General features: G+C 37.5%; 1 protein-coding gene across 22 annotated transcripts in view; it reads right to left on the bottom strand.

Moving 5' to 3' along the window:
* The window catches only part of DLG2 (discs large MAGUK scaffold protein 2), a 1,035,190-nt gene that overhangs the window by 406,610 nt on the left and 601,069 nt on the right, over window positions 1–27,511 (bottom strand). For all 22 annotated transcript variants that reach the window (XM_026841744.1, XM_026841762.1, XM_026841771.1 and 19 more), the window contains one exon: window positions 12,530–12,583. In XM_026841744.1, the coding sequence (XP_026697545.1) occupies window positions 12,530–12,583 (54 nt within the window). The remainder of the gene's footprint in view (window positions 1–12,529; window positions 12,584–27,511) is intronic.

Below are 27,511 nucleotides of genomic sequence, written 5' to 3'. Positions count from 1 at the left end.
TGCTTCTCTGTTTTCTTGGTCGGAAAATCTGTTTTGCCTCAATTTGAGAAAAAAATTCAGTTTTTCATAAAAATATCTTCAACTTAGATCTAAGGAGAGATGGAAAAATCATTTTCATCCACCTTCAGTTTCATTTCCGATACAAAGATGAAATCTTGAAAGGTGAATGTGAATGTTACTTTTGAAATAATTTCTAACCGTTGCCTCAGTATTCTTAAAAAAAAGCTTATGCGTTTAAGGCTATCTACTAATGACTGCATATAACAGTAGAGATGCTTTTCTGAAGCACTGAGGAAAAAGCCAAAAGAAAGCTTGAGAAAAATGCTGACACATAATGCTCTTTAAAACAAGCACAAAAAGCTTGCACTGCACAACAAGCTCCCTCAAATTAAGAAAGCAATGTTGGAAAAAAAAAAAAAAGTCAGAAAAAATATTCTAAGAATATTTTTAATACACTAAAATGCACATTGCAACACAGAAATACTTTGAAAATGTTTAAAGTTATGCAAAACCACTTTAAAATGTCAAGTATTGCATCATCCCTTTTCCGAAGTAGAGCATAATTTACCAATTATATGAAGTATCTTCAGTATGTTTTCCACAGGCTTCCTGACATAATGAAACCTAAGACTTACACCTCTAAACTATTTGGCAGCAGAGATTTGGAAAATATTCTGGTTCATATCTCACTAATACGTAACAAAGTTAGTGGTCAGTGATCATCATAGGTAGATTTTGTGTACAATATATGTCCTGGACATCAAATTCTCTAATATCCATGAGGCCACTAAACAGGCATTCCTGGGCTTTACTATGCTGTACATGGTCTATCATATCTGCTCCACAGATGTGTTATTTTTTGGGATTAATTATTTTTCCTGCCCTACCGCATATTTTGAATCTGTTACGTTAGTGTATGTGATAAAAACTCATCTGCACCCCCAGAAAGGAACAGAAAGAGTTGGTGGGAGGTGAGCGAGCCCAAATAACACTCTGCCTGGCTGCTCCCAGGCTCATCACAGGAGCCATCATCCCACCAAAGATGCTCACACACACGAGTACAGAGGCATAAGGGCAGGTGGAGAAACCCCTATAACCCTGTTAGAGACCTGTCCCCTCCCATGAAAGCCTCAGACCCACGGACTAAGGGCGACACCCAGCACCGTGGGTCAGCTGGAGAACACCTTAGTCTGGGGAGGGTACTGCTGCCTGCGGGGGTGGGACGCACTGTGGGATGCAGGGAACTAGCATCTCAGCATTGTAACAAGATTTATGAGATTTTAAGAGGAGGAACCAAAGGTGTGGAAAAAGGAGGGATAAAGGTGGTTTGGAGAGGCAGAAGCATGGGAAAACAAAGGGTTAAGGGGATAAAAGGGGCCAGTCACATGTAAACAGGGCTGGTCAGTGTGCTTCCCTGTCTGTGCCCTGCACCTGCTGAGCATCATTTGTTGTGTCTTCTATTAAACTCCATTTCTACCTATTTCCTTGGATGAGGGATGCTCTAGTCTCTCTCTCTCTGTATGGGGATCCCTGGTACCAGCAGCTGGGGTGGGTGAGGGTGCGTATGGTGGTGGGTAATTGTGAGCAAACATCACCCTGGGCTAGCTGGTGAGTAGGTGAAGCTGTGAGAAGCCAGGGATGTGTGTCTAATTGTGTGTGCATGTACTGACAGCCTTCACACTGTACTTATGTATATATACATACATATGGGGAGGGGGACACGATGAGGCCATCAGTGGCACTTTTGGTTTTTTGTCTGTGTGAGTGCTGACTGCATCTGTGTTGTTCTGTTCAGCCATGTGTACACTTCTATACATGTTCTGTTCATGTATGTGCTTACTGGGAATACAGTCTCAGCCTTGCTACTGGTTGGACATTGCAGCATGGAGTTGCAGCAGCCTCGCCTCTATCAGGCTACCAAATTCAACAGCCCCCTAACATGAAAATATACTATTTTTTTGCTATCACAGACCACAGCACAATGCAAGGCTGAGAAAAAAATTGTTTAACTTTGCAGGCTCGTATTCATTTCTATGTCTCCCCTATTTTCACCAAAGCAGAAAGATGAAAAATGTGATGGGGAAAGTTATTCTCATAATCTTTTTGAGTCATTCTACACTAAGACTGGCAGGGAAAGGAAAGAGACCTGGAAATAAGAAAATATGGTTGAAGTGTATATGATGGCAAACATATACAATATTAAAGCTTTAACTTTAGTAAAGCAGGGGAAAGCCTAAAAACTATAAATTTACTAGGTTTCAGGTACAGCCAAAAAAAAAAAAAAGTGGAATTCAAGAAGTGGGTAGGAAGTCAAGTATCATTTATTTTTCTCCAATAGGTCTGCATACAGAGATAAGGTTCATTGAGACATGTCATTGAAATGGGGGTGCCCAGTCCTGACTAAAGACCAACCTGTCTTATTGATGAGATCAGTCTCCTTAAGTCATGACAATGGCTCCTGGAGATTGGTCTCAATTTTGAAAGAAAGATGAACATCTTTCAACAATGTCAAGATATTTGAAAAGATGTTTCATAAACTAGAATATATTTGTGTCCTTCTACATGAAAATCAAATGCCTGGGGAATGAAAGAGGAGCACTCCTCTGACTTATTTTACAAATTTCAAAGTAATACACAATGCCTCTAAAAAGAAATGAAACAGTATTGAAAGCACCAGCTGCAAATTATATTTATCCTCCTCTGGGGGAATAAGAAGAGGTCATATGGACAGTTGGACACTTTCACAATTTATAGATTAAGAAATAGCACTGTTAACATGACAGCAATCTGCTTCTGCTAAAGACGATGGTGAAATCAGAGTGATTAATCAACCTTGTACACGGCACATTATTTCAAAAATTATTATAGCTCAGTAGTTTCAAGACAAATGCAGTGTACTGTGCTCACCTTTCCATCACCTTTGCAAAGTCTAAGTCCTGAATTTGGACATTATACAAGATTAATTTTGTTATGACCACACTACAGCCCAATTAAGCTGTGTAAAGAATGAAACAATCATACTTGCCAAAATCCAATAAAGTGTTTTCTGCCTAGCTAACAAAAAACGTCACATATTCAGCACAAATAATTTATGACTAAAAAGAATCCAAAGTTTTAAACTATGGCTCTCTTTATGCATAACAATTTACAGGTACAAATCACTTGACAGCTGATTGAATATATTAATGTAAGATACCAAAAAAAGGCACTTCAGTTGTCATTTCTTTGTATTAATAATCTCCACAAAGTAGAAATTTATCTCATGTAGGCATCTTTACCTCCTATTCCCCTCAAACTAAGTCAACCTTCTATAGAAAATTATGAGAGCTGGGATTATTAAGATCGGGAAAACAGGTATTATATGTAGTGTATTTGGGTTTGCTACTATATGCAGAAAGCAAGGTCATCTAAACACTGATTAAAAATATCATTTACCATTGAGGCTGATTCACCAGATCACTGCATGAAAAGTAGCATGGGTTTTTATTATGTAAAATGTGGATTAGAAATGAGTCACATTCCAAAACAGTCCACACTCACAACTTGCAACAGTAGGGATTTTACTTCATAACATTTCCTGAAACTGTGCTGAAGGTGTGTTAGTTTTTACAGCATGGGATCAGCTAATCCCTGGCTGACAATGGGGGAAAATGAGAGGGAATTAAAATGGTTAGTTTTGTTATTTTTTATTAAAGTGAAATTGTGTTCATATTCAGTAAATTCAGATTTATTATATAGGTGTAGAAAAGGAGTAAGAACACACTGAAGCTATTCTAACATTTTAAAAAAGATAACATACATAATGTGAAAATCTCCTCTATAAAAACTGCAGTAGGTAACATTAAGAGCAATACATAAAAGGGAAGGAAATTTTTTCTATCCAATGTTATCACTAATGTTGCATTATGTACTGCCAGGATGACAGCAACCTTGCCTTGGCTGAACTTTAAGAGGTAGTTTGCAAAGCAAAACACCAATCAATTCTAGGCATAAAAAATAAATATCCTTAAAATTACAAAGAAGGGTTCTCGTAAAATAAATTTCTGAGATATCTCATTTTAAAGGACTGAAGCATCATAGAAAACAAGCCCTTCAATTTCCAATAAGACATGAAACCAATATTTTTCTCTTCCACTTTTCATTAAAACTAGTTTTCTCTTCAGTACTGAGTTACTTTATATCTTAGGTTATCCAGGGTCAAAGGAATACATCTGTCTCTGACAACAGCACTGTACATTTTGCCTAACTAATGAAGTCTTATGGAATGGAAAAGTTCTTTCTTCCTTTTGTATAATTAAAACTATTAAGATAATGACATCTGTGATAACTCTTCTTCCACTTCTGAAAACATCTTTCTGTTAAATTCTACACCTTTCTAATACAGTGAAATCTACCTGAAAGTGCCACTGTTTCAAAGCACCAAGAAATTAAGTCTATAGATAAGTAATTATTCACTTATACTCTTTATGTTATGTTTCCCAACTCAGTTCAGAACTGTGACTTCATGACAAAGTAATTCAGAATAAAGCTATCGCCATGGAGAAACTGAAGAGCTTTATCAACTTCTTAAATATATATCCCAATTAAGCCTCTTATGCAAAAAGAATAAAACCTCAAGTGAACAAAAACATTTATGGAAGACAATGGGTTTGATGGCTTAAGACCATGAACTGCATTATAGAAGTGTACTTTCAAGAGGTTCTGTTAACCACTGGATCCTTGCAAACCCACAGACCCTACTGATTTTAGCTTACTGCTGCAAAATCCGATAATATTAACTGTGGATATGTAGTGTAATATATCAAAAATGACACAAAAGCAAAAGCTACTTCAAGGCCAGGGAGAGCAAGATAAAAACAAATTCCAACTACATTTAATTTAGGTCAGTTCAGGCCATCCAATTCTAGGCGGACTCAAATCGCCAAGTGCTTCAAACAACTTTTAACAGACATACTCTACATTCTGCAGCATATATCAACCTCATGGAGAAATTACCTTTGATGAACTAAAAATGAAGTATAGTTGGGTACAGAGGAAGGGGTACATACACACACCCCCACACCCACAAAAGTTCATATTATTTTTCTGAGCGATAAAAATAACTGATAGAGCAGTGCCTTGCTGGCTTCCCCACAGCGGAGGCTACAAGGATAAGAAGAGCGGCCCAACAAGAACAGGTTTGGCAAAAGCAAGGTACCAACGGTACCAAACCACTGACTGCCTGACAGTGGATAGAGGGGATCCAGAAGCCTGTTGTCAAGTTTAGTTCCTTGTCAGAAAGCCTGCTTCGTAAGCTCCAGTGCATGAACTAAAGACCGGTAAATGCAGGGAATTTGCTTCTCAAGCAGACCAATGACCTGGACTAAAATACTGAAGTACATGCACTCTGAGTAGTCAAAATCCAAAAAGTACAAGGTATTACACATTTTCTCATGAAGCAAAGGGACACAGAGAAGTGTATATTGTGCTCTTTTTACAGTTCAGTAAGCTCCTCTCTCCCAGTCTGCTAATGACAATGCTTCAGTCAAATGTCTATAGAAAGAACTTGATTGAATCTAAAGGCCAGGGTTATTCACAGGGAACTGAAAATGGGAAGTATTATAATATTGCAGAATAGAAACGTGAAGGAGTAATTAGATACTTGACCAAGGGATGCTTTTACTTGTTAAGATTGACAGGGTGTTTATATTTCTACCTATATCCAGACACAATCAAAGTTTTCTGATTTTTTTAAATGTAATATGATATTTAGCACTCAAATATGCCAAGTAATGCTCAGTCTTGAGGAAGAGAAATGTTCCAAATCTTGAAGTTATTTTACTTTATAGAGTTGTTTTTTTCCCCACAGTTAAAAATTATGGTTTTGATGAGGTTTAAATATTCAGAATTGCATCCAGAATTTAAGAGAAGCCCAGTGAAAACAATCACATTTTTACTTCAAAATCATTTTGGCCCCCTTGGTAAAGATGTTTCTTTCTAAACCAGTATATTTTAAAAGAAAAGCTTTGAAATCTATTTATTTTCAGGTAGAAAAACAATGGATACAAAATGGAGGCAAAATAAATCAGATTCATAAGATCCATTCTCTACTTTTAATTTGGGGTTTGGACAGCAACAACATACTTTTCTGCTATCCAAAATACTAAAATCCATTTAAGTCATCAGATGGCAGGATGAAGATTTTTCTGTTTCTGCCTGTTAAGAGGAGTTATATTAGCTTAAGTTAGTCTCGTGTTATATAGCATCTTTTCCACTAATGACCTCAAAATATTTTATAAACATGATTTAAATCAATCTTGCCAATACTGCTATTATAAAAGAAAAATCTCTTATCCCACTGAAACAATGACATGCAGAACAGACCAGTGTTTGCCAGGGCAAAAATTGCTCTGATACAATTCAAGGGCCAAAACAGAGAAGCCAAGCCAATGCAGCTTGTAAAAGCTAGCACAGAGCTCTACCATATTTAGCTTTTCCATTGTAATCCACATTAACTGACAGACTGAAATGTGAGCGTAAACAACAAATAAACAAAAGTAGTGTTTAACAATCTGGAAAACACAAGAGTCAATCGAGATAATAAGATGTGCAATCTTGACTTTCAAGACTATGATCAAACTAATTAAGAAAGAAGCAACAATTTATTCTGAAGCCAGTGGGAAAATAGATATATTTATATACTTCTATGTCAATATTTTTATATATTTTAATACACATTTATAAAAAAATCCCAACTTCAAGAGTTTCCTAATTTTGTGAAAGTTCAGATCCTACCCTTTTAGGCAAGAATTTCAGTTTACTCCTCTGTTACCACTGTCTTCAAAAATTTGCTCATCAGTCATCCTTATAGATGATATTTAATATTAATTATATAATGTCACATGACTTGTGCTTTATTGTAGAGATATATAAGGCCACCTTCCTTTTCAATAGACTTATTTAGGTCTAGGCTGTGCCTACATTCATGTTATCCAATAAAAGCCTTTAGAAGATTGACTGTTTCTCAGAAATTTGCAGATTTTCCCTATTCTTTTTACGGTCAGAATAGGAAAAAATTATTTTTCTTTGCAGCCTTTGCTTAAGCCTTTATATACCTGCTTCTAACGTGCTAAATCCAGGTGCACTGACTGGGATGACAGAGGAGAAAGTTGAAAATTGTCCTAACATCCCCATTGTAGCATCACCATGGCCCCCACACTTGCCTGTGCAGAAGCTGTCACAGCAACTGCCATGCTCCAGAAAGGGTCTGAGCTCCCATGTCCCTAAGCAGGGATGCACCAAAACAGCTGCACAGCCATCTGCATGGCCATGCTCAGGCATGTGTAAAACAACCCAAAGATTTGATTACAGCTCATGAAAACATAAGCTAAATACTTTGAAAATCTCTTCTTTAGGAAACAACTTGAGTGTGCCTGCACGGAACTCAGCATATGCGGCACAATTAGGAAAGCAAATCAGTAATAAAAGAACAATAACAACAAATCTTAATAATAGTAATAATAATAATAATAACAACAAAACCAAAAATAACAATTTGGAAGAACAACGTGAGAATGAAGAAATATGAGGTATTCATTGGGACAAAAGGAGAATAAAGTACATATTCCTTAGATCTTATCACCCTGACAAGACAGGGGGAGGCAGGGGAAAAAATACAGTACCCGAGTGAACTTTTACTAAAGTTTAGTTAAGATCAAAGGAAAATGAAATTCCATCATAAAATGAAGAGGAAGGTTCTCATCAGTTTCTGAAAGTGATGCATCAAAACCAGTCTTATTGCTACTTTTAACTGAACTATATAGCATTTGGAAACTAAAAAAGAAGTAAGTAGGGATTATTCTGTGCAACAGAGAAACTGGGATGATTCATATGTTATTAAATTAATGCTTCTCATTATACAAAAAGATCTAAAATTTACAGCCAGAGAACAGAGAACAAACAAACTCCCACAAATGTTTAATTGTGCTTAAAATGCCACAGAATAATTCGTTTTGTACCATCGAAGCTTCCTATCAAGTTTATTCCCATGTCCAAAGCTTGGCAAGCCAAAGTTTTCAAGCTACTGAACCTGGAAATAAAGCTAATTGTCTGTTTCTTCTGTTATTCACTGCAGTCCCAAATTATAAGGAATAACATACAGTATAATAGAATAAGGCCTTTTCTTTTATCTCATTTAAGAAATGTACACTGATGAAAAACAGTCCCTCACAGGATGATTTTTTTTCCCAAACTATTGAGTTGAAAGGTCTGAAGAACGTCAACAGTACCAAAAGGTTTAATTACATGAATTTAAATCATTAGAATGTTAATGAGACAAACCACACAATTTACCAGTTGTATACCAGCTGTAAAAAGGAAATTTCTCTCTGGTGGACCAGTGGAAAAATTACATTTGAAAATGCTTTGTGAATGCCAATCATTCCTGTGAGACCCTCTCCCTTTGAAAGCAGGAATTTTCTGAGGATGATGGCAGAGAGGATGAGCAGAGCTGCTACTGAATTGGAAATGGATTGAAGGTACATCGCATAAAACAAAACAATGAGACAGGTTTCTCAGCTGCTGAGCCAACAGCTAAAGGAAATCATAAGAAGTCTCCATCCGGTATGTAACAACCCTAAAAATAGCCTGACCTTATTTAGGGATCTATCAGTTATGGCTAGTAATGTCAGAGAAAAGTAGGACCATACTGATTCACCAAAATTTGAAAATTTATGCTTATTCCAGTGTTTTAAGTTTGACAATTATTTCTACATGGCATAAAATGGATTATTTTACTTTGTTATAGCAAATACAATTACAATTATTTAAGATAAATTATATTTTAATACAATAAAAAAATATATATGGTTTTGGTTTTTTAAAGCAGCATTTTTTTTTTTTTTTGCAAAAACATGAGTGGACAGCATTAACCTGTTGTCATGAAAAGCATCTTAAAAAAAAAACAAGTCAGAAATCAAAAACTAGTATGTCAAAAATTTTCCTGTGATGTATAATTTGCCCTATATATCCACTTGCCTTCTAATATTATTTAACAAGTTAATTTAGATACGGTACCCAGATCTGTGGAATGCACATTCAAATGAAATAATTAAATGACAAGCACCTAAGATTAGAGAAAAACAGGGTATGAGGAAAAAAAAAGTGTGATCACAGGAAACACGGTCCAACTAGGAAGATCTAACATTTCTGCTTGTTCTTCCCATAGGAGGCTTCCTGGACTCAAAAGTGTGCTTTGAGGCCTGACAACAGAGGCTGAATAGTCAGGATCTAAGATGACTCTTGCCCCAGACATCAGCACTTATGGGTGTTTTAGACATGCTAAAGTTATGAGGGAGGATTGGCTACTCCATCCCACGTACATCATGGCTGCCTTTAGCTTCCGACAGAAAATACCGTAATTTAACTTGGATCCTCTGATCCATACAATAATTTCTCCCTATAGCGTTAGATGGTTGTCTGTGGTAACTAAAAACGAATGATACCTTTCAGAAGCTTTAATAACGAGCTAGCTATCTCTCAGGATACTTAAACATTCACCAGAGATATCCCTAGGCATTTATAGTCTTCCTCTAGGCGTGTTTGGAAGTCCTGACAGTGCTGAGAAGTCAGGTGCTTGACTCATGTTTGAGTTTCAATATAATAATTAAATCTATCTTTCTATTATCTCTCTGAACTGACCTCTCTGGAAAAAAAATATTTTAGGGCATATCTACTAAATTGTATTTCCTGTAAAATAAATGATATGATGATGGCTGCATTATCATATAATTATCCAGTTTGGGAAGATTTTCCTCTGCCTTTCCAAATATTTAAGAGAGAGACAAAGCCCCACTAACACCCTGCAGTGTTATAGGCCCCACATGGTATTATTATAGCTGAACTTGGTCTGGCTGGGATGGAGTTAATTTTCTTCACAGTAGCCCATATGATGCTATGATTCGATTTGTGGCCGAAACAGTGTTGGTAGCACATCAGTGTTTTGGCTATTGCGGAACCAAGCTTGCACAGTATCAAGGTTTTCTCTCCCATTTTGCCCTTTCTGCCCCAACAGCAAGTTGACTGGGGGTGGGTGAAGGGTTGGGAGGAGACCCAGCCAGGGCAGCTGACTCCAACTGACCAAAGGGATATTCCATACCATATGAGATCCTGATCAGTCATAACAGCTCAGGGGAAAGAGGAGAAAGGAAGGAATATTCATGGTTATGGCATTTGTCTTCCCAAGTAACTGCTACACGTGACCAAGCCTTACTTTCCAGGAAATGGCTAAACATCTGCCTGCTGATGGGAAGTAGTAAATGAATTCCTAATTTTGCTTTGACTGCACATGCAGCTTTTGCTTTCCTTATCTAACTGTCATTATCTCAATATACAACTCTTCTTGCCTTCCCTCTGTTTTCTCCCTGACCCCCAGGAGAGGGGAGCGAGAGGAGTGTTTGGCTATTGGCCTAAGCCAACGCACCACCTGCAGTCCATAAACCCGTTTTTGAAAGGTTCACTGGGCCAGGAGGGGATGCACGCACAAGCAAACGTGTATCTGGCCCAGTGACTACAGCACCCTCCTAGCAGAGGAAATACCATAAAATGAAACCAAACCAAACTAAATTGAACTAGTCCTGGGAGCAAGAAGGAAAACACAGGTTTCCTCACCCACCCCCCAAAATACTAGGTCGAAGGAAGAGGCCGTTTGTCCATATGTTTGTCTGTCAGTCTCATTTTGGAGAACGTTCAAGCATACAAATCCTGATCAGAAAGAAATGCCTATTTGTAGGACAAAGACCCATGTCCTGTGGGGCACCATGGTGGCCTGGGCTCAGCAGGTATGCTCCACCTTGACATTTCTTATTGACCAGTCTAAGTCCCTCTTTAGTAACACTGCTGTGTCCCATACCTAAGGGACATAACCCTTCCCATGCACTGGGTAAGAGCAAGGGGAATAATTCAGAAATGTCTATTTTTACAAGCAGCACCTTCTGTTTATTTATCTAGTTCACATCATGTGCTGGAGATTGAAACAGCCCACAGACACTTTTCAGCCTACTGTCAATACTTCTCTTGAATGTGTTTGGTCATTTGTCTTTTTTTTTTTTTTTTTAAGAGAAAGGAACACTAGTATAAAAGTAGTATTAAAGCATATAAGTATTGATAGACTGTGTTATGAGAATAAATCATATTGATTGAACATCTTGTCACTAGTGTAATTGCATATGTATTTAGGAATTCTAACCCTGTAGCTGCAGAGTATCCTGGGCACAGGTCCAGTGCTGGAAATGAGAACTGGGGCTCACAATGTCCCTCTTGGTACATCTAGAGAACACTGAGTGTAAAATGTCTTGTTAAAATAGAAGAAAAGCCAGACCTATTGAAAGTGAGACCAGAGCAGATTTGATGTTAGGGAGGAAAAGTGAGACTTAGAAATGACAGAACTCTTTTAAGAAAGCTGAATACAAATGAACAGGGAAATTTTATCTAACTTTTCCACCCTTCCCAATGGTTGAAATTCCCAACAAGGAATTTAATTCTCTTCTGCTTTATGGCAGTGTCATTCTTCTAAATTAATTTTGGCTGTGATCTTTACATGTCTTCTGCAGAATAATTTCTAAGTTTTATGAAATGTCAGAAACAAACAAGCTGGCCAGGACAACCCTTATTAAGCTTCCTCATCAACAGTCTTCTAAAAGACAGAACCCAGCAATATCATTGGTGTAGGTGGATAAATAATTAGGCTTATGCATTGGTATCATAAGAAACAGATGTGGACAAAACACGACAGATGAGAGACTTTAATTAGGAGCTTTAAAAAGATAACTAAGAGGATGCAAGGAGAAAGATTAGATACTGGCTGGCTAGCTTTGTACTACTTGCTTTTCTTGCCTCCAATCATTTAAGCCTGTTACTCTCTTCATTACATATTCACTTTGTCTTTCTCTGTGTCTGTTATCTTCAACCATAGTTGCTTTTACAGTCTAAAATGACAATGATATCAAATGCCTGCAGAAAAGCAGATTTTTTTAAACTCTAATAAAAACATGCATTTACTTTAGGGTAATTTTTTTTTTCTAGAAGTCATAAAAATGAAGAGACATTAATAAGAAAACATGAAGTCATCTAGTTTGTGTTGTTATTTATCATGAACAGCTTTCATCTACAAAAAGAATACAGACAGACGAATGAAGAGATGCTTGCCCCATATTAACATTACAGTGTGCATCTACGTATCTTCTTAGTAAGCTAGAAGAAGTATTCATAAGGATGAAAGGCTTAATGAAATAATATTTTTTTTCAAAGAATGGGGAGTTTTAGTAAGTTCCAGTTTATGTGTTAAAGTCTAAACTACAAATTATATGTATATAATATGCTATAATTCACCCGAGTGTAATCATCATTCATGATTTCTTCTAAAAAAGAATTAAGTCTATAACTGTAAAAGACAAGATTAATTCTAAGTTTTTTTATAACTTCCATGCAATACTGAATAGAATTTCTGTGGGGAAAGAAACAAATTCTATATATGAATAAAAAACATACTTACATATGGGATTGTGTCCAAGGTGTCTGTGTTGACAATTATAGGGGCAGGGCTTGCCTGAAATGGGAAAAAAAAAAAAAAAAAAGATATTTAAAAATCTGAAATTCATTAATACTGAAATGCTCATAATGATACATTAAAGTAAGTCTTAAAGGCCGTTTTGCCATTGAATTCACATCGTACAACAGGACATAACTTTGGGTACTATTCAATCAGAGGATGAAGAAAATAGATTCTCAGCCTCCAATCCACAGCTCACGGTGGTCTTTCTTTTCAATTCATTACGCTTTGGATCACATCCTGAATATATAATAACTAGGTAGAACTATAAGAAACATGATGCATCAACTTTGGCGTGATAGATAAAAGTTGAAGGCCACAGGATTATAATATTTTAGGTTTTAGGAATATAGAATTATTTGTAAGTGTATTATCACTGCAGGTTAAACAAAGGATTTCCTTTTTAGAATCATAGTTTTTACTTACATGAACACAGAAAGAAAAAGATTCTTTTTTTACAGTATTGATTTAATCTTCTTTCTATTTTTACATACTGAGAGACGGTCTAGTACCATCTACAAATGAAGTTTGCAATCTTCAGAAGGAAAGCATCTTTCCACTGCTTTAAAAACAAGTATCTTATTCAAGGCTAAAATGGACGGGGCTTTGAGCAACCTGGTCTAATGGAAGGTGTCCCTGCCCACTGCAGTGGGGTTGGAACTAGATGTTCTTTAAGGTCTCTTCCAACCCAAACCATTCTGTGATCTATGATTAAAATAACAAACGTTTTTCAGAAGTAATTTTCCAAAGCATTCTCATAGGATCACCAATTGCTTCCAACCCACTGAGAAACAAAGCCTTATATCTGTATCGGATTTTCCTGAAGTAAAATTGAAGAGATTTCTTGATCAAAAATTAGTAATTGTGGAAATACTATAAAAAATAATATTTAGGGGATTTGGAATTTCTTTTGAAATCTTTTACTGTTTTACTTCCTCTTACGAGCACAAGCAGAACCTGCATGTCCTTCATACTATCAGTTGCAGTTTTCAGAAGAACTTTCACAGCCTTGCTGGATCCCTGTTTCAGTGCTATATCACCCTCACTGAGAAAAGTTTTCTCTTATATCTAATCAGAATTTCCCTTAATGCAACTTGGGTTGCCTCGTACTTCTGTGCATCTCTGAGAGGAGTTTGGCTTTGTTTTCTCCCTAACCATCCCTTTTATGGTTGAAGACAGTAATTAGATTCTTCCCAAGGCCTCCACTTCTCCAAGCTGAACAAAGCAAGCTTTCTCTTTTCTTGAACGTTCTGTGCAGCAGACCCAGACACTGTTGTGTGTACCACTGTCTTGGTTATCCTCCACCCAACACTCTTTGGCGTACCGGGGAGCCTAGACCTGGACACAGTACTCCTGTTGCAATCTCACAGGTGATGAGTAGATGTCCCTCACACTGCTGCCTAGGCTGTTATTAGAGCAGGCCAGCTTGCTGTCAGCCTTCGCCACTGAAGGGGCACATGGATGACTCATGTGCAACTTGTCCTCCACGCTGCAAAGCTGCTGTCTACCGGGACTGTGCCTGGCTGGGACTGCTGCATCTTTTATTCTGCCCAGCTGCAGGAACTCCTCCTGCCTGTTGTGACTGAACTTCGTGAGGTTCCTCTCAGCCCATTTCTCCTGCCTATTAAGATCCCTCTGAATGGCAACTGTCCAATATATCATCTGCCTTGTCCACTCTGGTGTAACCTAAAACCTGGCTGACAGTGCACTCTATCTTATCATTCCACTTGTTAATGAAGATATTACACAGCATTAGCACCAGTATCAACTCTGTAGAAACACCACAAGTAACTTTCCAACAGTTACTGGACTTTCATTTGCCGATCCCTACCTTGGGGTCTGGTAGTACAGCCAGTGTCCCACTCATCTTCCATTACATCCACCCATTCACTACCTCTCTCATTTGGATACAAGACAGAGAATTTCTGCTGAAAGCCTTGCTAAAATCAAGGCAAATGACACCTACTGATTGCCCCTCATCCAGAGAATGATTCATCACAGAAAGCTGTCAGGTTGGCAAGGCAAAATTTACCCTTTATAAACTGGTCTGCCCCTTTGCATTCACCTCCCTCTGTCCTTCATGAGCCTTGACACAGCACCCTGAGGAACCCACCAGGATGTTCCCATTTGCTACCTTCCTACCTAATCCTCATCCCCAGGTTCTCATTTGGCCTGTCATCCCTTCCATAACAAAAGTCTGAGCATTTAAGCTGCTCCTTTGAATAGTGTGATCCTTCCTTGTCTAGCCTTCCTACAGATCCTGTAAAGAAATGGCTTTCAAGCCAGAATATCTTTCAGGGTCCATTGTAAAACAGTTCTTACTGTATTCTTTACTGATTAAAAGAGTTGAACTTCAATAATAATTTTGGTATTTAAAAGGTGGCTACAAAGAAGATGAAGACTCTTTTTTTGCAAGGAGTCACATGGAAAAGACAAGTGGAAACGGGTACAAATTACTTCTAGGGAGATTCCGATTGGGCACAAGAAGAAAATTTTTCACAGTGAGAACAATCAGCCCCTGGAATAATCTCCCCAGGGAAGTGGTGGATTCCCCAACACTAGATACTTTTAAGATTCAGCAGGACAGGGTGTTGGACCACCTTGTCTAGACAGCGCCTTTGCCAGAACAGTTGGACCAGATGATCCTTGAGGTTCCTTCCAACCTGGTATTCTATGATTCAACTTTCAAACTGATGATTTTCTGCTACTGAGGTATTCATTCTGATCAGACAGATGGGCATGAGGAAATTCACAGAACATAGTTTCAGATGGATATAGGGACTATAACCATTCAGACATGACTAATATCATCAGGGCATTTTCCTTTTCTGTTCCTCCTGTTCCTATGTGTATGTGTACGTGCATGTGTGGGACAGCGAGTCTGTGTGGTGATTTAATACAAACATTTTGATTCTAACATATGGTAATTTGAAGAATGCTGACCTCCTGAGCTACAGCATTGCATTTAAGTGCAGGAAATGGAGATGATTTTATTAGTTGTGTCCTGTTTGTAATTCACGCTTTAAAGAAAAGTAGGAGGCTTTAATCATGCAGAGTTGAGAAGACAGTTTGCAACCACTGGAAAGAGCCCTAAATATAATGCTAGCCATAGAGTACATAACAGCATCAAAACAGTCCTGTAATCACAGTGAAGTTACTCAAGGCATAGGTCAAGAGAAGATCAGTAGCAACAGGGAGTCCGAAGGATTTTACCTTCCAGGATGATGTGTCTGTATCTATTCCGACTTAAGAACACATCACATGCACTGATTCACTGAAATCTCAGAAATCTTATAGAGAATGCTGATAAATCTATCATAGCAATTCATCAGCTCATCAATAATACTTTCAGTTGTGCATAAATTAACAAATGCATGCAAAAAACTGCTAGATTCTCTGGTGAATCTCTGCCTACTGTGTCTTTGAGACAGCACCACCTCTTATCTGTCACAGTCTGTATACCCACACATATATAAACCATCTAAGTTTGAGACTGGGTGAGAAGAAAAAATGGCTTCCTGGAAGACAAAGATAATGACTTTGTTCATAGCTCTGCCCTTTGATGTGCTCTGCAGTCTTAACCAAGACATTTAATTACTCTTTACCTAGCTTTTCCCAGCTCTAAAACAACTCTAGTAGAACTGGCTTAATTTGGTCAAAGATTCAAGGGAGATGATGGTTGGCAAGAACTAAATAATCTATCTGTATGTTGGGAGTTTTAAAATGTTACATGTCTAATTGCCTAATGTGCAGGCTGTATTCAAATCAGCAGTAATTAGTTCATGAAAGAAACAGCCCTCTTTTAAGTCAGGTAGCATACAGAGGGCTCCCAGACTTTGCAATCAGGTTTTAAAGATGGGAAGAGGCCTTTGTGAACATATTCAGCTGCAAAATAAATCCAAACCAATCACCAAAAAATGGGAATTTTACTGACTGTAGTCAATTGAGTGATCCTGATTTTGCCTTTCTCCATTCCTCATGCACTTACATTTCTACCCTAATCCTTACCATTAAGTATTATGCTGACAATGTAGCATGTGGGTTGTCAGCCTTGTAACTAGTGCTCCCTGCACAGACCTTTTTCCTGCCCTTGACTAGAAGCAGTGCTTTCAGCTGAGCCATCTCTGTGCTTTGAAGAAAAGGCATCACACTGACAGCTGCAGTGACAGATTGGCATAGCTGGGACAAAACTTGAATAGCTTTGGGGAAAAAAAAAAAGATTTTTTTTTTTCCCCTTCTTGAAGGATGTGAGCACAACAGACTTTGCTTCCACAAATATATATGAGATTGTTCTGCTTGCAGCAAGTCAGTCAGTCTAGTTGCTTTTTCATGAAAAGCACAACTTAAAAGCAAGATACAGTGAAAGCACTTGAAGCCAGTAGAGAGAACAAGAAGGCACATGGTCTAGTTCATGACCACTTACTCTGCTACCAAATTCTCTACAGTGATGACATGACTCATACCTCTCAGACAAGATGAACCTTCCCTCTACACTAGTGCTAGCATTATCCTGGTTGACTGGTTTTACTTACAGAGTTCACAGTTTTATAGACTGTCCATATTATATTGAATTTCATTTCTCAGGGAGCATTCAAAGCTCCTTATTTTAACTGTTCCTGCTATGCAGTGCTGTCTTCAACACCAGACCATGAAACTACTTGCACACATACATGGTAACTACTTCATAAATAACAAGCACAGCACATTACTTCTTAACCAGAAAACACTAAACCAAGTATGTGATCATTTTGAAACCATCCACCTATCTTTATTCCTAGTAAGTTGAGTTGTCAGGGGCTTATTACCATCTTTTGTAGACATCTGACTCCGTGGACTGAACGTCAGAGTTAAGTGCTCATCTTTCCAGGCAGCCAGCCCTAAATTCTAAAACACTCTCTGGAATATTCAGTTCCACTTTTATTTTACTCGGAAGTGGTATCATTTTGTGTCTTAATAATATGAAGCAGAGCAGACCCTGTATTTGTACATGAATAGGGCACGCTGCATCTCTCAGATAACATGTCAGACTGTTTGAGGCCTTAAGAAGGTAATGCTGAATCAGTTTAAATTCATTTCAGATTGTCAAGTTTCCTTTCACAACTGCAATAAATATATTTACATTGGTACACAATGGCAGGAAATATTAAATGATAATTTAGATGTCAAAACAGTAATTCTCTGGCATGCTATGAGGCCTCAAGATCACACAAAACCTTTTGTTGTATTTACTACTGAATTACAAACTGTAAGACTAAGAAGGAGAAAAAGCAATTTGCTCATTATTAAACAAAAAATATAAAAGATAGGGAGCCTCTTTGAACATCCGAAGAATGACTTTGCAGCAAACAATCCTTCTTCTACTTAAAGACATAAAGCAGAAGTCCAAAGCAGCTTTGCTTGCAGGCTGCAGCTGTCATAAATAGAAGAAAAATGCCTCAAGAAATCCTAGAGACCCTTCACTACATATATAATGCAACCTCACATATATCCATTTAATTTAAATAGTGCCTTTCAAAGAAGGTGGCCTTATTTTGGGGCTTGGGGTTTTGCACTGCTTTTTACTTAATCTGTAGGAACAATTTCATATTTAAAATGGTAGCTGTGGCATTATTTAAACAAAAAAGAATTTAGACCTAAGGAAAACCTAAAATTTCTGCATGGATCCACAGGCTGCCAGAGGGAATGGCAAGAAAGCACGTGCTTTAGAGCTGCTGAAGTTTCACCTGTACTGATACTGCCTGTTACAGTTTGAATTAGCCATGATTAACATAACGGTAACTTTTTGCCCAATATCAGATCCAGTGAAGGACACGGAAATGTCAATGGAAAAAGCTCGATAGAGAATGAGAGATAATTATGGTACATCTGAATTTCCAGTGAAGATATTATTCAACTAAATGTTATTACCCATTAAATTTTGAGGTGATAATCTTCCTATCAGTAGACAGGGTGGATCCATCTGTCTCATTCCAGGATGCCAAATGCCATACGAAGACTCACACAGAGGTCCCATTATCACATCTCTACTGACTCACAAAAGAAATTGATGCAAAGTGTCTTACACCAGTACTCTAGCTCTGAACAGAAGTTTAGGCCTAAATCCTGTTTTCAGATGTACCACTCCAGCACGTGTTCGTGGCCTTTTGAAGGGGAATGGGCCAAAACACTAATTTATTACACAGATCTATGCTCTGATCTTATCTCCACCATGCTTCAGAACTATCACCAAAGTGTGTCCAAAGCATGTCTCTTAAGAAAATAACATCTTTAACCAAGCCAGGCAATGCAAGTTTCTGGTATGTTCTGAAGTCCGGATATGGAAACTTTAAAATTGGGAACAAAAATAGAAATACATTCCATACTGTCATTTGTAAGTGTATTATCTTCAATACTCTGATATCTGATATGTTTTGGGTTTTTTTTTCATTTTATGTAATTCATAACAATTTTATAAAAAGATGTAGCATTTGAAAAATCTTGCCACTAATATCAATATCAGTAGAAAGTTCCACTGCAAAAATGAAGTGTTATGGACTGATGCTACTGAGAACCTAAGAGCTAAGCTAACTTATTTTATACTATGAAATTACCAAAGGAGGTTACATCTTCCATTTTAAACATCTTAATGACATTCTGTTACATCTATCAGACCTAAAAATTTCTGGTGAAAGTCCCCGCATAACTGAAATTAATGGTAAAACACTGATCTGCTTCAATAGAGTAAAAATTTAAAATATGTTTCTACTCAATATTAGTTTTGTTTCTCTCCTGGCAAGATTTATAGAGCGTACATGCACTTAACCAGCACGTTCATGAAAGCAATAATAGGAAAAAATAATTTAGGACCAATTAAACAAATTAATAATCTTCTTTCAGATTGTTTTGTATCTTATTTTAAAAGAACATTAGCTAACTATACAGAAATTAAAAATCCAAGAAAAAAAAAATCCACAGACTTGTTAACAATGGCAAATGGTCTCATTGACCTGGGCATTCCCATCTTTTATTAAACATTAACTAATTCTTCTACAGTGTGCCTAAGCATTAGCAATATTAACCACGGATTGGTGCAGATTTTTTATAAAACAGTGTAAACCTCAAGAAGAACTGCACAACAAAAAGAACAGGAAAGTATTCGGAAATACCTTTCAATTTATTTTAATATGAACGTATATATTAATTCACTACGTTACTCAGGAGTGCAGACTACTTCATTTATATATTTTTTTTTTTTCTCTCTGGATTTTGAACTTTTACAGAAACTATCAAGGCTAAGTGAGTGTGTGTATATGTATGTAATATATACAGACAGACACCTACAACCATACAAACATGCACATGTATGCACACAGACTCAAACACAGACCAGGAAAAAAGTAGGTACCCAGTTTTTAGGCATCTTATTTGACTGAGATGCATGCCACAGTACCTGATTCAGCCTTGATGTGCGCAAAAATAAAACTCCTTCCAGAGAGAGGAAAACAAAACCAAAGGAATTGCCATTCTTTTTCTCCTTTCTCTTCAACAGTGAAGGCTGCATTGCCCGTGACATGACTTTTTACTTTTAAAATCATGGTACACCAAGCTCACAAAGCAGTTATCCAGTTATCTTACACTGTTACCTTTTTACAGCCTGAAGTACCTGCAGGTTGAGTGTAACACTTATTCCTGTGTGGAGGAATACCACAGGAAACCAGCCTCAAAAACACACAGATGTAAGAACTAAAAATTAATGCAGATGAAGACCACAAAAAATGAATGTAAAACTAAATGTGAAATAGGGAAATTAACAGAATTCAGTATCTATTCAAGAGGTTTGTCAGAACATAAATCCCAAAGAATGAAACACACCTGCTTTCAGGAACTCATCAATTACATCGAGCACTGTATGCAGCATCCCAGAAATAATGGAATTGGTACCAAAGAGAATGCACCTCTGCTTTGCAAGAGCAGAAGAGACCAAGACATACCGGTGCTCCAGCTAAAACTTTCCATAGAGAGGAAAGAATAAGAAATACAGAAGCATCTTTAGAGTTTTACAGAGGTTCTTGGGTATAACAGAAGTAACAAATTCACCACTGATGCTGTTTCAGCACTGAAGCTGTCAGAAGAGCTGGGGGTTACTGTGGTCCATAACGCATCAACTTAAGTCTGATTCCAGCTGAATATGTATAGGAGCAAAGCTATTTTGCCAAATGCTTTCAGTTAATGGATGTATGCTTAACTATTTAGGAAGAACTTAAAGAATTAAACTTGATTTTGAATATCTGCAATAAATATAAAGTCACATTGGTCTGTGCTGGAGCAAAAGAGAGTTTGGATTTTTACGTAAGTAGAAATAAACTTCGAAATTAATGTCCTCTGGAAAAGTTTTAATTGATGTCCCAAAGTGTCCCTTCATGTCCCAGAATCACTATGTGATGAATAAAATTAACAAAATAATTCCAAATATATCGCTTGCTGACAGCTTGTTTCAAACCCGAAATCACTGCAGGACCACTGCAATCACAGTGTTATTTCAGAAGATAAGAAACATCTGGGTGTAAAGCGAAGCTATCCAGGTTCAGGGCAGGTCAGGCATTTTGCAAGGTTTTGCCTCATGTGGTATAAAATGCATTTCTCAATGGAGATGCACTGTTATATAAATTACAACTATTCGGTATTTTACTACAGGGCTTGCCAACCAGTTTTACTCTTAGTTTTCTCACTGACATCCTTCTGCCTGAGAGACTGGGTGCTCTGTGGGTGACTTGCAGGACAGCGTATGCCAGAACTTCCACTTTTTCCATAATTTTGCAGATTGTAGCACCCAGCAGGAGCATCACAGGCTGCTGAGTTTAGCAAGGACTCTCCTCGTGAGTCTGTGTAATACTGTCAGGTTGTTACTGAAAAAAGAGAATGCTCCCTTTAGGGTTATGCAATCTTGTTTTAGGATAGGTGGTGAAATACACGCAAGCCATTTTCTTTTTGGTTTTAGACTGATTTTTTCTCATATTTTAAAAAGGTTTCATGGAATTAAAAAACAATTCTACTTCTAGGCTTTGTACCTTGTTATTCCTTACTCTGCTACATTCAAGTGCCTCTTTTAAGTAACATGCCTCCCATATTATACCCGCCTTCCACCTTTTACTGGGCACGTACACCAGACCACAGCTCCGTGGTGGGCCCTCGGAAGGGCTGGAGCAGAAGCAAAAAGTGAGGAAAAAGGAACAGCAGAGAGAAAGCATCAGACCCTGACCCCCAGCCCCAGACTCCTGTGCCACCCTCACCTCACTGCAGGGACTGTGACCTGCAGTGGTACCTAGGAGGAGGAGAGGTGCCTGGAGTGAAGTTGAACCAGGCGAAGAGGTGTTTTCCCTGTTAGTTGAACTGTTTGTCATCTTTGTTTCTCAATACACAACTCATTTTTTAAATGTTTATATTAACTGGCAATAAAGTTAAATTTCTTTTATCAATTCTGCTTTGCCTGCAATACACCTATTCTAAAATTTCACTGTAGAACAGATACTTGTTCAGAATCTTTTATCTGTTCATCCTATTCTCTGATAAATCTACAAATTATGTATTGGAGGTGAGACTGCAACAGCAGAAGAAAGTGAAAGAACAAGGTCTTTGGTTATATAAGAAAATGTTGACTTGATTAGCAGAAGCAACAAGAGAAAGTGGGAGGAGTGCTGCAGCCACAAGGGAAGTTATCATGTAGAATAGAAACACACAAAGTAGCAATTGATTATTGTTCAAAGAGGAGCTTTCCACAAAGAAGGAAAGCTACACCTTCTTCTCCTAACATATTAACATATGTTAAGATGCTATTGCTGTCAACCTCTTAATTCTTAGAAAGAGCATTTACCAAAAATTTTCAAAACACTAAATCAACGCAACATGGCACCACAGGTTTGTAGAATAATGAAACCATATGAAGGGACTGAACTTGAGATGAGTAGTAACAGCGCCTTAAAAGCAGCTCTATGATATGTCATTGCTTAAGTAAAGAAAGTGCCTGGGGTCTTTGTATGTCTGAGAAGCACAAACAACATGACTAGAGGGTACAGCAAGACTGACAGTCTTTCAAAGAGCTTGTACCCAATCTTAAAAATACACCTTAAATCAAAATTATAAGCCTGTAAAAAATGAAGGCAATTCCTCTCAAGAAATAATCAAGGGAAGAGCATCCTTGTGAATGTAACAAAATTAGATTAGGGGTGCAAATAGGTGTATCAATACTGAAAAGACAGACTTAAGAAGTTGGACTAAAACAAAAGGAAGAAATGTAGAAAAAATATATTTGATGTTATGAATGATGCTGAAAAACTGTTTGTATCAGGAAAACTATACTTGCCTCATCTTCAGCAAATATTTTGCTATTTTTAACATGGGAATATTTTTCAATTTCATGCCAAGAGCAGGCAAGCAGATTTTATACACTGATACAACTGTGGCGAATGCAACAAACTGAGTATAATCTCCCTAGAGGAGAGACAGAAGCCTTAGCGCCTAAAACTCTTTGTATAAACTTACACTAAGCACTAAAATACATACTGTAGGCAGTACTCCCATTCTGGCAGATGGGCAACATGACCTATGAGGCCTTACCCCATCTTCACATTTTAGCATTCTGTCATTTCTGAACAGTGTTGTTTGGGCTAGAATTGGGTGTAGAGACACTGAGTAAGAAAACGATTATCTTAATCTGAATTAAAATAGATGGGGGCAATTTTAACAGTGACTTATCTGGCAGCAAGTAACATGGCACTTTTACTGATGAGGCAGTCATGAAAAGTAATACAAAACACCACTCTGAAATATGATTGTTCTTAGATTATAGGATATCTTTTAGTTACAGATTTCAAGACATTTTCTGCTGTGTAAAACACAAAAACCTAGGATGCTACTATTTGTTTACATTAATAATAGTGACCTGGACAGGACTAGGAGAGTTCTGTACTCTCTGGATTTACTGTGTGAATGACTAAATGTCACTTATCACACAAAATGAAACAATCTTCCTTGTACACAGAGACAACATTGACTTCTCCCTGTCCATGTATTGAACAATGAATGTAACAGAGACATAAAACCTAAAAACTGTCAGAACTGATCTACAAGATTGAGAATACGGGTTTGCAAATCAATTAGGAGAACTTCAAATGTCACAACAACCTTCCATGCATTTACATGATCCCCAAAACACTGGAACATTAAATGGTTCATAACATCAAGGCAGCCTCTTCCTATAATAATAATAACAACAATAATAATAAGCAGCTCCGGTATGTCTGTCTCATATAATGGTGTTTTGTTTCTCTGTTTTTAATGGAAAAGCTCTAGGAGAGGACTTGCAGAAATAAGCTTTGATTACTGTTACAGGGAAAAAGAAAACATTTCCAGACAAAGCAAGCGGTGGAAGTTATGCACTATATATCAGGTGCTAGGAGAGAACACCTGGAAAAGGACTAAGCATAGCATTTGGTAACACAGATGGAGCTGGCTGCTTAAGGCAGGATTGTAGGTAGAATATAGGCATCGGAATTCAGAGTGCAGTCCTGAAAATATTCAGCTTTAGCAACTCAGATTTCCCTCGCACCTGTACAAAGGTGCTTCAGCCTCAAAAAACAACAACATTCACACACGAGGCAGCCTTTATCAAAGAACCATTTGGATAGATCCAGTCTCTTCCTACCCTGTGGTTTTAGGCACCAATTCCACCCTCCAAATGAAACGGAAAATTTTCAACACATCCCCCTCATCCAGTAAATCATGATGCCTGGCAGAAATATCACCTTTACCATTCTCAGCCTGTTGTAAATCCTGACTTTCGCCATTGGACGTCTGGGGAAAATTAATACATAATCTGATGGTCCTTTTCAAAAGCTAACCAACTTCACAGGCAGGTGCACCAATTCTGAACACTAACATATAAAAGCCCCACTGCAGACCTGACCCGGATACTAAATAAATGTTTGGTTGGGAGGACAAGAAATGGGAACATCGTGTGCTTCAGAGGAACGGGAGAAAAATGACATAGAAAATATTACAGCAAGAAGAACACAGACTCTGCGAGAGGCACCAGGGTTTTTTAGGGCAGCTGTAACAAGGAGAAATCAAGAAATTCCAAAGTTAAAGTCAGCCCATCCTTCACATGCTACTATATGCTTTGTGACATACTTTGAAATGTCTTCTTCGATTACAGTACAGACTCTCTGCTCACACACAAACAGGGGTCCAAGCATCTTTTGCTATCAGCCGATCTGGTATTAAAGGCACTTAGTTTTGCTCGCTTACTAGGTCAATACTGAGCTGATAGAGATAGTACCTAAATAATTCTTTAGATTGTTGATAATATAGTTAACAGTTCAGATATATGTATCTTCTGCACAATATTAGTGGCTTTTCAATTAAAGATACTCCATCAAACTTCTATTTCACATGAAATAAAGATACATAGAAGAAAGCAAGATACTCTCCTCACCAGCACACTGTCTGGCTTACCTAACCCAGGAACAAAAGCATCACCCTGCATCTGGGATACTACTGCATATGGGAAAATAAATATTTCCAGTGCACATGGCACTAATATAAGTGAAATGGTTTTCAAAATATTTGAAAGTAAAATATGATTAAAAGTAGTAATGCATATTGATGTAGACATAGATCAGTCAACTTAATTGTTTTATTTTATACACATTATACAGTATCATATTCCTGTATGCCATTTGGTGATAAGTAGTAATACCCATATGTTCAATTTATATTTATTAAATACAGTTGAGAAATAATTTTTAATTTAAAAGCTATATCTCAATTATATAATTTTCTGGAAATGAGAATCATATGTAACGTAGCTATCTCTTTTCTTTATCATTAAAGTAATGATAAAATAGAAATGTTGGCATTATCTTTTAACTCCAGATATATAGAACTATTCATCTTTCCTCCAGAAATCACCAGCTTTTATTAAAGGCTATTCTTTCTCACTTGCCCATCCATCAGTAAGAAACACAGAAGACCTATGGCCAGAGGTCCGAGTTCATTCAGCTCAACAGAGAAGTACAGGTTTAAGCCATTTCCCCCCCAAAAGAAGCCTAACCTACATAATTTAAAATTTAAAAACATGCCTTATTTTAGAGATATGTTACAGTTTTCCTTACCAAGACAAAAGAATCATAAGAATCTTGTTCCCGATTCTCAACAGCTGAAATTGTTTTCAACCAGAAGAGATAGCTGGAAATATCAGACATTTCAGAATGCTTCATACCCAAAGCTGCAAGATTAGTAGGACTGAGGTGAGACAGACTTGCAAAAGGAGGACTTTGGCTGTTACATAAAATTCTTAATTAGATCCTTGGTACAAATTGCTATCCTAAGAATAAAAAGTTAATCAAAAAGCTTCATTGGAAGGATAGGAGGGCAAGATTAGAGCCAAGACAGCTGTTTCACTTTGCAACTGCCTAACCAGATAGTGTTCCACTATTCAGAAGTGAAAATACATGTGTGAAAATGAGAATGTTCTCTTTGTGTTGCTTAGGACTAAATTGTTGACAGCTGATTTTCCTCAGTGGAACTCAGGAGAACCCCCTACATTTATATTTCAATGCAGCAAGCACCTAAACTCTCAGACCTCCTTAAAATCACAGCCAAGATGTGTTCATGAAGAGAGGGAAAATTTGAAAGGTACTGAATACTGAATTGGCATGAGAAAAAGCACTGCAAGGACTTCTGGTGACAAACCACAAGAATCAAACTACAAAGGTTTGTTTAATGTGACTAAATCCAATAAAACTACCCTAACAATGACAGGATAGTGACGGATGATTCCTTATCTCTCCCAAAGAATGCTGTTAGAGTCTCCACTGCCAAAGAGATATTGTATAACTGAGACCCCTCTTTACCTGCTGAGGTTTATTTTCCCTGCACTTATGGGTGGCATTATCACACTGCGGAAATGACAGGACTTCCATCCAGCAGTGGACAGGCATATTTGTTTTACCCACGGTAAAATCCTGAGCCCACAGAAATCTTGAAGACTTCAAAAAGGTCAGGATTTTAGTGACGGCATCTTTTGTGGAGGGTATAGCATAGGTGCAGGCTGTCTGTTCAGACAATTCACACAAAGACTGACACTACACTGATTTACTGGAACTAGATGTCACCCTTTGCCAAAGAAGCTCTAAAGCAAATCTGAATGTCAGAGTTGCTAGGCAGTCATAATGAAATGGAAATATCAGATATGAAGGATGAAATACTGGAAATAACAACTTTTATATTCCCCAGGTCCTCACCTTCTCATAACAGATTTCCAAAAGGAAGTAGGAAGTAATTATTTGTGGAGGGGTAGAAGGGGTGAGTGGAGAGAGATTGAAAACTGCATAGTACCAGGGTCAAGGGTAGGAAACAAGTGGCCTTAAAAAGTACGTCCTTCCCTGTCTATTAAACTTTTTCTTTTTGTCTTCTAGTAACAATTCATTTTAGGGCTCCAAATACCCATGGTCAAAGTTAACTGAAAACCAATGTCAGATGGATCAAAAATATTTGAAAAATCAAGTAAAGTTGAGCAACTAAATGTGATTATAAAAAAAGAAAACAGAGAAGAAACATTAAAAATCCTAAAACTTTGCCTGGTTTAGAACAAATTATTTTATTTCAAAAACCATGAAAGCCTTTCACAACGTAGCGTAAGTACATTTCGATGAGCAGTTTCTTAAAATAATTGATATGAAGAAAAAAAAAAAAAAAAAAAGGTAAACAGCCTAAATACAAGACTATTTTTTGCTCTGAGCAAACCAATTTGTGAAAAGACCCAAAGGAGACTGTAACAAAACCTGTGGAGTTTTCAAGAACGGAGATGAGGAAAGGGAGACAGAGAGCTGCTTCCCCCTGTCCACCTCTGCACCTGCTACTGCTTTGGTTAATGAGAAAATTCTACAC

Source organism: Athene cunicularia (genome assembly GCF_003259725.1).
Source record: "Athene cunicularia isolate RWA chromosome 1 unlocalized genomic scaffold, athCun1 chr1_part1, whole genome shotgun sequence".
Classification (NCBI taxonomy): domain Eukaryota; kingdom Metazoa; phylum Chordata; class Aves; order Strigiformes; family Strigidae; genus Athene; species Athene cunicularia.
Note: the sequence above shows the minus strand (reverse complement) of the source record. Positions and strands in the feature narration are given on the sequence as shown.